Source organism: Mustela lutreola, chromosome X (genome assembly GCF_030435805.1).
Source record: "Mustela lutreola isolate mMusLut2 chromosome X, mMusLut2.pri, whole genome shotgun sequence".
Lineage (NCBI taxonomy): Eukaryota > Metazoa > Chordata > Mammalia > Carnivora > Mustelidae > Mustela > Mustela lutreola.
Window position 1 is genome coordinate 130,804,604 of NC_081308.1, and position 14,133 is coordinate 130,818,736.

A 14,133-nucleotide genomic window follows, 5' to 3' on the forward strand; every position below is an offset into this window, starting at 1 on the left:
CACCCCAGTGGGCAGTTTGATGAGCATGGGTGGGGCTCAGGGAAGGGGTCCCAGCCAGAGACAAGACATTTGGAGCCATCGGCAGGCAGATGGTCTCTCAGATGAGAGGACCTCAAGTGAGGATGGTGCTGGAGGCCCCAAGGGTCCTGGGGCTGAGGCTGGGAGCCTACCGGCACCGCGCTGAACTCAAGCAAAGGAGAGGGAGGAGGGGGACCCGAGGGTGGGCAGGCAGAGAGGGAGGAGACTGGCCCAAAGGTGGGGGCTCCCAGAAGCCAAGAAAGGGAAAGCCAAGAAGGAAGGAGCGTCAGCTGTGCTGAGACGAGGAGCAGAATGGGGGCCGAGAGGTGACAAAGGAAAGGTAGTTGGGGTGTCCCAGCCCAGCCCTGGCAGAGGGGGAACGGGTACCCCAAGGGAGAGCCAGAGAGTCCTGGACTCGGAGTCAGCAGGTAACGGAAGGAAGGAGAGTAGGAGAGGCGAGGCTGAATGCAGAGGGAATGAACTGACAGTCGGCCTGCAGGTCAGCTGGCCAGTTGGTGACATGGAACCCACATATGCTCCCACGGGAGCACCCTCTCTGGGGAAGGACCCCAGACAAATCATGGCAGACACCAAGAAAGAGGACAACGTGGGGTGCAAGCCATGGCAGGGCCAGCGCCAAGGTTTGGTGGACAGACATTCTCACGGTGGATGTTAAGAGCAGCAGTTCACCTGTATTAGGAGGGGCAGTCTTGGCCTTGGGCGGGGAGAAAGGGAGGGAGCCCACCCACAAGGCCGACTGGGAAAGCGGGTCTGTGACAGAGCGCCTGTGTTTCCTCATTTACCCAGCATTGACCACCCAGGAGATAAGAAAGCTGGGGGAGTAAGACCACATGGGCCAGCCAGGCTCCGACGATGAGACCAGCTGCAACATGGCCTGCTTCTGGGCCATGGGTGATTGTAGGGGAAAAAAATGAGAGTGCCTTCGGCCTTGATGCTAGGGAGGTTTCTCCTAGAAACAGGCCAGCGAGGCTTCTGCACAGTGGGAAGGAAATGAGCAAAGGGGATTCACAGAAGTGGAGCTGGGAATGTCTGACACACTCGACCTCACTGCCGACCAGGGAAACACGAGGCACACAAAAATGAGGTAGCGCTTCGCCCTGTGGAGGTGGGCAAGCGGTCAAGGCTGGACAAGACCAAAGGCTGCTCAGGCTGTGGAGCGCACAGGACCGCGCCCATGCTGCTGGTGGGAGCGAACACAGCTTCCGCCACCCGTGGGGAACACCAGATTAGCAACACCTGGCTGCGGCGGCGATGGGCACCCAAGGGCCCAAGTCCCAGCAAAACCACTTCCTGGTGTACGTGCCAGAGCCTGTCGTGCCAACAGCGGCTCAGACAGGCATGCACAAGGTGCCGGTGGCAGCAGTGTCTCTGACAGCCGAAGACTGGGAGCGGTGTGAACGAATGCCCGTCCACGGGGTCACAGACAAGTAAACCAGGGCTCTGATTCGGCCAGGAGCATGAGTGAGCTGGGTGCTCGGAGGAAACCTTGACCAGTACAGCTTGAGTGTGCAAAGCAAGTCACGGGAGAGGACGTCTGGCCAGATGCCAGGCAAGGATAGAGAAGGGGGGTGGACAGGCGACAACACCTGTGCCTGAGGGTGTGACCCTGAGGGAAACTGTCTGCCATTGGACCAGCAGAGAGGCTGTGCCCATGGCCCCAGACTCCCATGACAGGACAGGTGCAGGCTGCCGAGACCCAGGGGGACTGGAGCTCCATTTTGAGCGGTGGCAGCACTGCCCTGCTATGGTGACTAGCCTAGCTAGCAAAGGAAAGGGGAAGGATCTGTGGAAGAAGGCTGACTCGGAGGTCTCTGGGGAGGCACCGCACCCATGCGGCCCTCAGGGGCCAAGAGAGCAAATGTCTTGGAGCCCATTAGGCTGGCAAGGGCACCGGGACCAGGGGACACACCCAGGGCTCCACTCCCAGCCCACCAGCTCTCCTGCACACACACACACACCCCCTCAGGTAGAGACCCCAGTTCTGTCGTTCCACTGAGGCCCAGAGAAGGGGCAAGGACTTGCCCAAGGACACATGGCAAGATAACAGGCCCTAGGGGTCGACCTCTGAGTACTTGGAGTGAGCAAAACAGGAGAAGAGTCCGTGGCACCCTCCTCGGGACAGGCCACTGGCACTGGGGTAGCGACGCGCCTTGGCCAGTGGGTGTGGGTGGGCGGGTCGTGCGTGCCCCCACAGCGGCCTCGCCCTCACCCCGCAGCAAGCCTGGGGGCCTGCAGACCCTCCCTCCGTTGGGGTGGAGTGTGTGAGTGCTCGAGTGTGCGCACGAGGCGTCTCCTCCACGTAATTAATGGCACCCGGACGAGGTGCTGCCCGCCGAGCTGGGACAGGACCAGTCTTGGTCGGGGTGGAGGAGGGGGGCAGCAGGCGAAGAGGCCCCCAGGACGCCCTCCCCGCCCCCATCCCCGTTCCCCACCCACGCCAGAGCGCAGCGCCCCGCGGGCGCCTCTCGGGCCTGCCCAGCCCCTCTCCGGCGGCTCCCCGCGGACTTGGGGGCCCCCGCGGGTGTGGAAACCCTCGCCACGCTGACGCGCCGAGGGCACGCTCCGGGAGCGGCGGGCGGTGGACCGGGCTGGGTCAGGGATGGGGGCACCGAGTCGCGGATCCCCCGGGTCCCCCCACCTGTGCCAGCGGCTCCTCAGGGGGCCGGGGGTGGGGGGGGGGAGGAGCAGCTGACGTCACGCGCGGTCCCGGGGTGCCCGCGGCGGTGGCCGCAGCCCGGCCGCGTGACCCGCGCGCGCCAATGGCCGCGCCAATGGCGGTCTCCGGGGCGACGCGGAGGGTCCGCGCTCCGCCGCCCCCGCGCCCCCGCCCCGAGTCCGCAGTGCAGAGAGTGGCGGCGAGCAGGCGCCGGCGCGCTGGCCCACGTGCCGCGCGGAGCGAGGGACCGCGAGAGGAAGCGGGAGAGAGAGCCGCGCGGGAGAGCCGGGGAGAGAGGCGCGCACCGCCCGGCCGCGGCGCCGCGCAGCCCCTGCGCCCCTCCTGCTGGGGCCTCCGCCGGGAAAGACCCCGACCCAGAGGAAGGTACCAGGCCCCGGGGAGGGTGCGCTGGCCCCCCCCCCTCCCCCGGGAGACCCCGCCGCCCTCCGCCCGCTCCAGCGGGACTGCGGCAGCCCGCGGGGGCGGGATGGGGGGGGAGGGGGAGGAGGGGGCTGTGGCCCCCCCCGCGGGTCGGTGGAAGGCGGGGCAGGGGTCGAGCCTGGGCGGCAGAGGCGCCGCCCCGGGGGAGGAGGGTCACCTGGCGGTGGGAGGAGGGTGTGGGCATTAACCTCGCTCTCGTCCGGTTCCTGTTCACAGGCTGTGGAGACCTGGGCCGTTCTCTCCGAGTCCTAGCCGCCCTCCACCCCACCCCCTGCCTCATTCTTTCCTCCCTCTCAGCAGCACCCTCCCTGGTCTGCGTCGGGAACGGTTTCCTGCCCGTAGTATTAGCCCCGCGCCGGCAGCGATTGTGCACGATGGCGGTGACGTTGCTGCAGGACTGGTGCAGGTGGATGGGCGTCAGCGCTCGCAGGGGCCTGCTCATTCTGGGCATCCCGGAGAACTGTGATGAAGCCGAACTCCACGAGTCCCTGGAGGCCGCCCTGTGGCCCTTGGGCCACTTCACCGTGCTGGGCAAAGTGTTTCGAGAGGAGGATAACGCCAGTGCGGCCCTGGTCGAGCTTGACCGGGAAGTCAACTATGCTTTGGTCCCCAGGGCAATCGCGGGCACCGGGGGTCCCTGGAACGTGGTCTTTGTGCCCCGTTACTCAGGCGAGGAGTTTCTCAATCGCGTGTTCCACTTCCTGGAGCAACAAGGGCAGATGGTGGAGACCGTGGCTGGGGTCCTGGGCCTGGGACTGCGCAGGGTGTGCTGGCTCCGATCGGTCACTCAGGCCCTCCAGCCCTTGGTGGAGACCCTGCGGTACGAGCGCCTGGGCGTGTTTTCCGGGAGGGATCCGCTCGCCCCGGGGGAGGAGCCCTTTGAGGCCTGGCTCGACCACGCCTCCGACATGCTACAGGTGTGGCAGAGTGTCTCAGAAAGGGAGAGGAGGCGGCGGCTGATGGAAGGCCTTCGAGGGACAGCCCTGCAGCTCATGCATGAGCTCCTGGCGGACAACCCCGCCAGGACGGCGGAGGACTGCCTGGCGGCCCTGACCCAGGTGTTTGGAGACAACGCGACCCAGAGGACCATCCGGATGAGGTGTTTGACCGCTCACCAGCAGCCGGGCGAGGGGCTTTCCGCTTTCGTGTTGCGGCTGGAAGTCCTGCTGCAGAAAGGCATTGAGAAGGGGGCCCTGGCCAGAGGCTCAGCTGACCTCCTGCGCCTGAGGCACATGCTCACCAGGGCCATCGTTCCTGAGCCTCTGGACGAGGTACTGAGGAAGCTGAGAATGGCTGGAAGGTGTCCAAGTTTCCTAGAGATGATGGGAATTGTTCGGGAGTCTGAGGCATGGGAGGCCAGTCTAGCCACGATCGAGAGAGCCCAGGCAGAGGAAAGGGTCCGTGCCCAGGCACAGGAAAGGGTCCGTGCCCAGGCAGAGGAAAGGGTCCGTGCCCAGGCAGAGGAAAGGGTCCGTGCCCAGGCAGAGGAATGGGTCCGTGCCCAGGCAGGGGAAAGGGTCCGTGCCCAGGCAGGGGAAGGGGTCCGTGCCCAGGCAGGGGAATGGGTCCGTGCCCAGGCAGGGGAAAGGGTCCGTGCCCAGGCAGGGGAAAGGGTCCGTGCCCAGGCAGGGGAATGGGTCCGTGCCCAGGCAGGGGAAGGGGTCCGTGCCCAGGCAGGGGAAAGGGTCCGTGCCCAGGCAGGGGAATGGGTCCGTGCCCAGGCAGAGGAAGGGGTCCGTGCCCAGGCAGAGGAAAGGGTCCGTGCCCAGGCAGAGGAATGGGTCCGTGCCCAGGCAGAGGAAAGGGTCCGTGCCCAGGCAGAGGAATGGGTCCGTGCCCAGGCAGAGGAAAGGGTCCGTGCCCAGGCAGAGGAAAGGGTCCGTGCCCAGGCAGAGGAAGGGGTCCGTGCCCAGGCAGAGGAAAGGGTCCGTGCCCAGGCAGAGGAATGGGTCCGTGCCCAGGCAGAGGAAATGGTCCGTGCCCAGGCAGAGGAATGGGTCCGTGCCCAGGCAGAGGAAAGGGTCCGTGCCCAGGCAGAGGAAAGGGTCCGTGCCCAGGCAGAGGAAGGGGTCCGTGCCCAGGCAGAGGAAGGGGTCCGTGCCCAGGCAGAGGAAGGGGCCGGTGCCCAGGCAGAGGAAGGGGCCGGCGCCCAGGCAGAGGAAGGGGCCGGTGCCCAGGCAGAGGAAGGGGTCCGTGCCCAGGCAGAGGAAGGGGTCCGTGCCCAGGCAGAGGAAGGGGCCGGTGCCCAGGCAGAGGAAGGGGTCCGTGCCCAGGCAGAGGAAGGGGTCCGTGCCCAGGCAGAGGAAGGGGCCGGTGCCCAGGCAGAGGAAGGGGCCGGCGCCCAGGCAGAGGAAGGGGCCGGCGCCCAGGCTAAGGCGGAGGATGACAGCATGGAGGAGAGGCAGCTGGAGGAGCCGGAGTGGGAGGAGGAGGACAGTCACGATCGTGACACTCTCCCCACAGACCTAGGTCAGGCAAGCCCCTCAGAGGCCCCTGGGGGCCCCACTCCTGCCCACATGGGCCGAGCTTCCAGGGCGGGCCCAGGAGGTCCTGGCTATGAGCCAGAGGGCCTCCCCCAGGCCAGAGACGAGGAGGCCGGAGAGCCCCCCGAGGAGGGGCTCGAGCCCATCCCAGAGGGGTTGGGAAACGTGGATGGGGCTGGGGAGACGATCCCCCCCGTGTCCTCCTCAGGCTAATAGGCTCAGAAGGCCCAGGGCCCCCTCTCCTCTCAGGCAGCAGAGCTCTGGAGGCAGGGGGAGGCCATGCCGGGGCAGCAGCCTCACCCCACGTGCGGGGCAGGGCCGAGGGAAGGCCCCACCCAGCCCAAGCCAAGACCCCAGGCACTCCACCATCCATAAGGGGACCTGAACACCACCATCAGCCCTTCCAAGTGACCAGGATGACCACACTTGACACCACATGGGGCGGGGAAAGGTGTCCCCCTCCCCCGCAACCCATGGCAGCACCATACCTGGCCCCAGCCCCAGTCCCAATCCATGCCAACTCAGGCAGCCAGTCTGGGAAGCACCCCTGGGTGGCTGACCCTAGCCTAGGTGAGGGGCACCAGGAGCCATCTGCCACCTACACTGGACTGGGAGATGTTGGGGACCGCCTCAAGGGTGCCAGCCTCTTGGGTCTCCCAAGAGGGAGACCCTCATGTGCATCCCCCAGGGCACCTCGCTCCATGTTCTGGGAAACCCGCTTGTGTCTCTGTGGGGCCCTTATGACCCACGTGTCACGTTACTCCCCCACCCCACTAGGTCCCGTTCCTGTGCAGAGCCTTGAGGTGTGCAAGAGCCCGCGGTGGGTGTCCTGGCCCACCGGGGCAGCCACCCCCCCAGCCCGGGGGCCTGCCGTGAGCCTCAGTGGCGACCGGGGCTCCGCTCGCTCTCTCTCCCAGTGTTGTGAGCTCCACCGCTGCTTTCTCGGTGTAGATTTAAGCCGGCCGCTGCTTGTTCTCGTGGAGATGTGTGTGTGTGTGTGCTTCTCTGAGCGGCTGTCCCCAGCCCCATCTCCGAGATCCCCAGCCCAGTTCCAGGAGACGGCCGGAAGGATGCCCGAGGGCACGGCTGCTGCTCGCCCCGTGACCTCGGGAAGGAGGAACCAACCAAGGACCGAGGTGGCCAGCGGGAGTCTCCACGGGAACCGTGCTCTGATGTGCCACCCCGTTGTTTCTTGTGACTCCGTGTCCCCGGCTTGGCCGAGTGTCCCCTGCTGCGTTTTCCGCCATCCCGGGACTGTCCTGTGCAGACCATGGGGCGGGACCAGGCCCCAGCCTGTCGGCCAGAGGGGAGGGTGCGTGCCCTGGGGTGAGGGGACGTGCGTGGCCAGCGTCCGTCGTCCTGGCCAGAGGTTGATTGTGGGGCCCCCAGGAAGGGAGACTGAGGCGGGAGGGCCACGGTGTTGGGGGAAGCAGAGGCACCTCGTTTGGGACCCCAAGAGGAGGGGGAGGCCATGACCCATGGGCTCTAGTGGCCGTTAGATGTTCCTCTCTCTGTTGTCATTCCCTGTCTTCGATGGTTTCAGTAAATGTTTCTCTTCAATAAAGTTTATTGAATGTGTCAGCTGAGTCTCGTCTCTGCTGTGGGCAATCAAGCGAAGAGCATGCTGGCATTGCGGAAGGGGGTGGGTTGGCAGGTGGCAACTGTGGTGTGGTACAGGGGTGAATCCAAGGGTGCACCCAAGAGAGGCTGTGTGATCCCTTGGGCTGGGTGGAGACTGGTGACAGGAACTTGGCACAAGCTGTGGATGGCTGGGACTCCTAGAAAACCCAGAGAGTCTTTAGGAATATGTGGGTTAGACCTTCAAAGGAGGGAGAGGGACAGCAGGTAGGGCCTGAGGCTCCAGGATCTGTGGAAGGGCTGTATGGCTCAGGGCATGCACTGGGCTAGAGAAGTCAAGCATGCGATCGCACAGGCCAGCCAGTCGTGGAATGGCCAGGGCACGAGGTTGGGTGTCCGCACCAGGAGCTGCATGGCTGTCCGTGGTAGAGGGATATCCCATCTAAGTCGGCCTACCCCTAGAAGGAAACAAAAATTCAGACTCCATCTAGTTTTTGAAGGACACTTGGGACTTGGTGGGATGTGATGGCCAAGGGATGGAAGGTAGGGTAGGCTGGGGTCCACAGTCCTCAGGCTTTGTATAGTGGGAGGAAATTCCTGCAAGAACAGCCCAGGTGTCCCATGTGTGAGATGTTCCTGATGCACCAGAGATGTCACACAATCCTAGACCACAAGGCATCAAACACAAGCAAGTTTAGTATGTTTGCAGAAAGTGATATAAAAATGTCTGTGCCCAATGTCCCCAAACCCTGTGAGTTTCTAGAGGTATTCAGTTACTCGGTATGTTTTGTTAGTATCGTTCCATAATGACATCATCACACATACATTACCTGAAATTAAAACATATGGGATGCCTGGATGGGGTACCAGTGGGTTAAGGCCTCTTGCCTTCAGCTCAGGTCATGATTCCAGGGTCCTGGAATCGGGCAGCGCATTGGGCTCTCTCCTAGGCAGGGAGCCTGCTTCCCCACCCTCTCTCTCTCTGTGTGCCTCTCTGCCTACTTGTTATCTCTGACTGTCAAATAAAACAAATAAAATATTAAAAAAATATTTAGACTTTTTGTTGAAAAACTCAGTCTAAGAAGATATGACGCACACACACATTCACAGATAGAGGAATATTATTCTGCCATTAAAAGAATGAGATTTTCTCATTTGCAGCAACATGGATGGAGCTAGAGTGTACAATGATAAGTGAAAAAAGTCAAAGACAAATACCATATGATTTCACACCTATGTGGAATTTAAGGAACAAAACATGCAAGCAAAGGGAAAGACACAAGACAGTGAGACAAACCAAGAAACAGAGTCTTCCTCATAGGGAAAACACTGATGGCTACCAGAGTGGGGGTGCCGGACACCCAAACTCGTGCCCTGGCCATTCCACGACTGGCTGGCCTGTGCGATCGCATGCTTGACTTCTCTAGCCCAGTGCATGCCCTGAGCCATACAGCCCTTCCACAGATCCTGGAGCCTCAGGCCCTACCTGCTGTCCCTCTCCCTCCTTTGAAGGTCTAACCCACATATTCCTAAAGACTCTCTGGGTTTTCTAGGAGTCCCAGCCATCCACAGCTTGTGCCAAGTTCCTGTCACCAGTCTCCACCCAGCCCAAGGGATCACACAGCCTCTCTTGGGTGCACCCTTGGATTCACCCCTGTACCACACCACAGTTGCCACCTGCCAACCCACCCCCTTCCGCAATGCCAGCATGCTCTTCGCTTGATTGCCCACAGCAGAGACGAGACTCAGCTGACACATTCAATAAACTTTATTGAAGAGAAACATTTACTGAAACCATCGAAGACAGGGAATGACAACAGAGAGAGGAACATCTAACGGCCACTAGAGCCCATGGGTCATGGCCTCCCCCTCCTCTTGGGGTCCCAAACGAGGTGCCTCTGCTTCCCCCAACACCGTGGCCCTCCCGCCTCAGTCTCCCTTCCTGGGGGCCCCACAATCAACCTCTGGCCAGGACGACGGACGCTGGCCACGCACGTCCCCTCACCCCAGGGCACGCACCCTCCCCTCTGGCCGACAGGCTGGGGCCTGGTCCCGCCCCATGGTCTGCACAGGACAGTCCCGGGATGGCGGAAAACGCAGCAGGGGACACTCGGCCAAGCCGGGGACACGGAGTCACAAGAAACAACGGGGTGGCACATCAGAGCACGGTTCCCGTGGAGACTCCCGCTGGCCACCTCGGTCCTTGGTTGGTTCCTCCTTCCCGAGGTCACGGGGCGAGCAGCAGCCGTGCCCTCGGGCATCCTTCCGGCCGTCTCCTGGAACTGGGCTGGGGATCTCGGAGATGGGGCTGGGGACAGCCGCTCAGAGAAGCACACACACACACACATCTCCACGAGAACAAGCAGCGGCCGGCTTAAATCTACACCGAGAAAGCAGCGGTGGAGCTCACAACACTGGGAGAGAGAGCGAGCGGAGCCCCGGTCGCCACTGAGGCTCACGGCAGGCCCCCGGGCTGGGGGGGTGGCTGCCCCGGTGGGCCAGGACACCCACCGCGGGCTCTTGCACACCTCAAGGCTCTGCACAGGAACGGGACCTAGTGGGGTGGGGGAGTAACGTGACACGTGGGTCATAAGGGCCCCACAGAGACACAAGCGGGTTTCCCAGAACATGGAGCGAGGTGCCCTGGGGGATGCACATGAGGGTCTCCCTCTTGGGAGACCCAAGAGGCTGGCACCCTTGAGGCGGTCCCCAACATCTCCCAGTCCAGTGTAGGTGGCAGATGGCTCCTGGTGCCCCTCACCTAGGCTAGGGTCAGCCACCCAGGGGTGCTTCCCAGACTGGCTGCCTGAGTTGGCATGGATTGGGACTGGGGCTGGGGCCAGGTATGGTGCTGCCATGGGTTGCGGGGGAGGGGGACACCTTTCCCCGCCCCATGTGGTGTCAAGTGTGGTCATCCTGGTCACTTGGAAGGGCTGATGGTGGTGTTCAGGTCCCCTTATGGATGGTGGAGTGCCTGGGGTCTTGGCTTGGGCTGGGTGGGGCCTTCCCTCGGCCCTGCCCCGCACGTGGGGTGAGGCTGCTGCCCCGGCATGGCCTCCCCCTGCCTCCAGAGCTCTGCTGCCTGAGAGGAGAGGGGCCCTGGGCCTTCTGAGCCTATTAGCCTGAGGAGACACGGGGGGGATCGTCTCCCCAGCCCCATCCACGTTTCCCAACCCCTCTGGGATGGGCTCGAGCCCCTCCTCGGGGGGCTCTCCGGCCTCCTCGTCTCTGGCCTGGGGGAGGCCCTCTGGCTCATAGCCAGGACCTCCTGGGCCCGCCCTGGAAGCTCGGCCCATGTGGGCAGGAGTGGGGCCCCCAGGGGCCTCTGAGGGGCTTGCCTGACCTAGGTCTGTGGGGAGAGTGTCACGATCGTGACTGTCCTCCTCCTCCCACTCCGGCTCCTCCAGCTGCCTCTCCTCCATGCTGTCATCCTCCGCCTTAGCCTGGGCGCCGGCCCCTTCCTCTGCCTGGGCGCCGGCCCCTTCCTCTGCCTGGGCACCGGCCCCTTCCTCTGCCTGGGCACGGACCCCTTCCTCTGCCTGGGCACGGACCCCTTCCTCTGCCTGGGCACCGCCCCTTCCTCTGCCTGGGCACGGACCCCTTCCTCTGCCTGGGCACGGACCCCTTCCTCTGCCTGGGCACCGGCCCCTTCCTCTGCCTGGGCGCCGGCCCCTTCCTCTGCCTGGGCACCGGCCCCTTCCTCTGCCTGGGCACGGACCCCTTCCTCTGCCTGGGCACGGACCCCTTCCTCTGCCTGGGCACGGACCCTTTCCTCTGCCTGGGCACGGACCCTTTCCTCTGCCTGGGCACGGACCCATTCCTCTGCCTGGGCACGGACCATTTCCTCTGCCTGGGCACGGACCCATTCCTCTGCCTGGGCACGGACCCTTTCCTCTGCCTGTGGGCACGGACCCCTTCCTCTGCCTGGGCACGGACCCTTTCCTCTGCCTGGGCACGGACCCTTTCCTCTGCCTGGGCACGGACCCATTCCTCTGCCTGGGCACGGACCCTTTCCTCTGCCTGGGCACGGACCCATTCCTCTGCCTGGGCACGGACCCTTTCCTCTGCCTGGGCACGGACCCCTTCCTCTGCCTGGGCACGGACCCATTCCCCTGCCTGGGCACGGACCCTTTCCCCTGCCTGGGCACGGACCCCTTCCCCTGCCTGGGCACGGACCCATTCCCCTGCCTGGGCACGGACCCTTTCCCCTGCCTGGGCACGGACCCTTTCCCCTGCCTGGGCACGGACCCATTCCCCTGCCTGGGCACGGACCCCTTCCCCTGCCTGGGCACGGACCCTTTCCCCTGCCTGGGCACGGACCCATTCCTCTGCCTGGGCACGGACCCTTTCCTCTGCCTGGGCACGGACCCTTTCCTCTGCCTGGGCACGGACCCTTTCCTGTGCCTGGGCACGGACCCTTTCCTCTGCCTGGGCTCTCTCGATCGTGGCTAGACTGGCCTCCCATGCCTCAGACTCCCGAACAATTCCCATCATCTCTAGGAAACTTGGACACCTTCCAGCCATTCTCAGCTTCCTCAGTACCTCGTCCAGAGGCTCAGGAACGATGGCCCTGGTGAGCATGTGCCTCAGGCGCAGGAGGTCAGCTGAGCCTCTGGCCAGGGCCCCCTTCTCAATGCCTTTCTGCAGCAGGACTTCCAGCCGCAACACGAAAGCGGAAAGCCCCTCGCCCGGCTGCTGGTGAGCGGTCAAACACCTCATCCGGATGGTCCTCTGGGTCGCGTTGTCTCCAAACACCTGGGTCAGGGCCGCCAGGCAGTCCTCCGCCGTCCTGGCGGGGTTGTCCGCCAGGAGCTCATGCATGAGCTGCAGGGCTGTCCCTCGAAGGCCTTCCATCAGCCGCCGCCTCCTCTCCCTTTCTGAGACACTCTGCCACACCTGTAGCATGTCGGAGGCGTGGTCGAGCCAGGCCTCAAAGGGCTCCTCCCCCGGGGCGAGCGGATCCCTCCCGGAAAACACGCCCAGGCGCTCGTACCGCAGGGTCTCCACCAAGGGCTGGAGGGCCTGAGTGACCGATCGGAGCCAGCACACCCTGCGCAGTCCCAGGCCCAGGACCCCAGCCACGGTCTCCACCATCTGCCCTTGTTGCTCCAGGAAGTGGAACACGCGATTGAGAAACTCCTCGCCTGAGTAACGGGGCACAAAGACCACGTTCCAGGGACCCCCGGTGCCCGCGATTGCCCTGGGGACCAAAGCATAGTTGACTTCCCGGTCAAGCTCGACCAGGGCCGCACTGGCGTTATCCTCCTCTCGAAACACTTTGCCCAGCACGGTGAAGTGGCCCAAGGGCCACAGGGCGGCCTCCAGGGACTCGTGGAGTTCGGCTTCATCACAGTTCTCCGGGATGCCCAGAATGAGCAGGCCCCTGCGAGCGCTGACGCCCATCCACCTGCACCAGTCCTGCAGCAACGTCACCGCCATCGTGCACAATCGCTGCCGGCGCGGGGCTAATACTACGGGCAGGAAACCGTTCCCGACGCAGACCAGGGAGGGTGCTGCTGAGAGGGAGGAAAGAATGAGGCAGGGGGTGGGGTGGAGGGCGGCTAGGACTCGGAGAGAACGGCCCAGGTCTCCACAGCCTGTGAACAGGAACCGGACGAGAGCGAGGTTAATGCCCACACCCTCCTCCCACCGCCAGGTGACCCTCCTCCCCCGGGGCGGCGCCTCTGCCGCCCAGGCTCGACCCCTGCCCCGCCTTCCACCGACCCGCGGGGGGGGCCACAGCCCCCTCCTCCCCCCTCCCCCCCCATCCCGCCCCCGCGGGCTGCCGCAGTCCCGCTGGAGCGGGCGGAGGGCGGCGGGTCTCCCGGGGGAGGGGGGGGGGCCAGCGCACCCTCCCCGGGGCCTGGTACCTTCCTCTGGGTCGGGGTCTTTCCCGGCGGAGGCCCCAGCAGGAGGGGCGCAGGGGCTGCGCGGCGCCGCGGCCGGGCGGTGCGCGCCTCTCTCCCCGGCTCTCCCGCGCGGCTCTCTCTCCCGCTTCCTCTCGCGGTCCCTCGCTCCGCGCGGCACGTGGGCCAGCGCGCCGGCGCCTGCTCGCCGCCACTCTCTGCACTGCGGACTCGGGGCGGGGGCGCGGGGGCGGCGGAGCGCGGACCCTCCGCGTCGCCCCGGAGACCGCCATTGGCGCGGCCATTGGCGCGCGCGGGTCACGCGGCCGGGCTGCGGCCACCGCCGCGGGCACCCCGGGACCGCGCGTGACGTCAGCTGCTCCTCCCCCCCCCCACCCCCGGCCCCCTGAGGAGCCGCTGGCACAGGTGGGGGGACCCGGGGGATCCGCGACTCGGTGCCCCCATCCCTGACCCAGCCCGGTCCACCGCCCGCCGCTCCCGGAGCGTGCCCTCGGCGCGTCAGCGTGGCGAGGGTTTCCACACCCGCGGGGGCCCCCAAGTCCGCGGGGAGCCGCCGGAGAGGGGCTGGGCAGGCCCGAGAGGCGCCCGCGGGGCGCTGCGCTCTGGCGTGGGTGGGGAACGGGGATGGGGGCGGGGAGGGCGTCCTGGGGGCCTCTTCGCCTGCTGCCCCCCTCCTCCACCCCGACCAAGACTGGTCCTGTCCCAGCTCGGCGGGCAGCACCTCGTCCGGGTGCCATTAATTACGTGGAGGAGACGCCTCGTGCGCACACTCGAGCACTCACACACTCCACCCCAACGGAGGGAGGGTCTGCAGGCCCCCAGGCTTGCTGCGGGGTGAGGGCGAGGCCGCTGTGGGGGCACGCACGACCCGCCCACCCACACCCACTGGCCAAGGCGCGTCGCTACCCCAGTGCCAGTGGCCTGTCCCGAGGAGGGTGCCACGGACTCTTCTCCTGTTTTGCTCACTCCAAGTACTCAGAGGTCGACCCCTAGGGCCTGTTATCTTGCCATGTGTCCTTGGGCAAGTCCTTGCCCTTCTCTGGGCCTCAGTGGAACGACAGAACTGGGA

The 14,133-nt window shown here is 65.1% G+C and overlaps 2 protein-coding genes across 6 annotated transcripts; one reads left to right on the forward strand and one right to left on the reverse strand.

The window, feature by feature from the left end:
* Window positions 1-2,821: 2,821 nt before the first annotated feature.
* On the forward strand, window positions 2,822-7,200 carry LOC131821756 (paraneoplastic antigen-like protein 6B). 3 transcript variants are annotated; one of them, XM_059158059.1, is made up of 2 exons: window positions 2,822-3,079; window positions 3,434-7,200. In XM_059158059.1, exon 2 carries the CDS (start codon window positions 3,511-3,513, stop codon window positions 5,830-5,832), a length of 2,322 nt encoding a protein of 773 aa, XP_059014042.1. In that variant the 5' UTR covers window positions 2,822-3,079; window positions 3,434-3,510; the 3' UTR covers window positions 5,833-7,200. The 3 variants fall into 3 exon arrangements, with proteins under 3 accessions (XP_059014042.1, XP_059014041.1, XP_059014040.1); XM_059158058.1 differs by having other exon boundaries at window positions 3,437-7,200; XM_059158057.1 differs by having other exon boundaries at window positions 2,823-3,079; window positions 3,353-7,200.
* Window positions 7,201-8,947: 1,747 nt separating this feature from the next.
* Window positions 8,948-13,334, reverse strand: LOC131821806 (paraneoplastic antigen-like protein 6B). Of its 3 annotated transcripts, none has more exons than XM_059158132.1 (2): window positions 13,068-13,334; window positions 8,948-12,710 (listed from the first exon to the last, which is right to left on the reverse strand). In XM_059158132.1, the coding sequence occupies exon 2, from the start codon at window positions 12,634-12,636 to the stop codon at window positions 10,636-10,638; it is 2,001 nt and encodes a 666-aa protein (XP_059014115.1). In that variant the 5' UTR covers window positions 12,637-12,710; window positions 13,068-13,334; the 3' UTR covers window positions 8,948-10,635. The 3 variants fall into 3 exon arrangements, with proteins under 3 accessions (XP_059014115.1, XP_059014116.1, XP_059014114.1); XM_059158133.1 differs by having other exon boundaries at window positions 8,948-12,713; XM_059158131.1 differs by having other exon boundaries at window positions 8,948-12,794; window positions 13,068-13,331.
* Between the last annotated feature and the right edge of the window lie 799 nt (window positions 13,335-14,133).

What these genes read in the sequence shown, in the direction of transcription:
- LOC131821806 (XM_059158132.1), bottom strand. Translation starts at nt 12,636, where the DNA reads ATGGCGGTGACGTTGCTGCAGGACTGGTGCAGGTGGATGGGCGTCAGC.
- LOC131821756 (XM_059158059.1), top strand. Translation starts at nt 3,511, where the DNA reads ATGGCGGTGACGTTGCTGCAGGACTGGTGCAGGTGGATGGGCGTCAGC.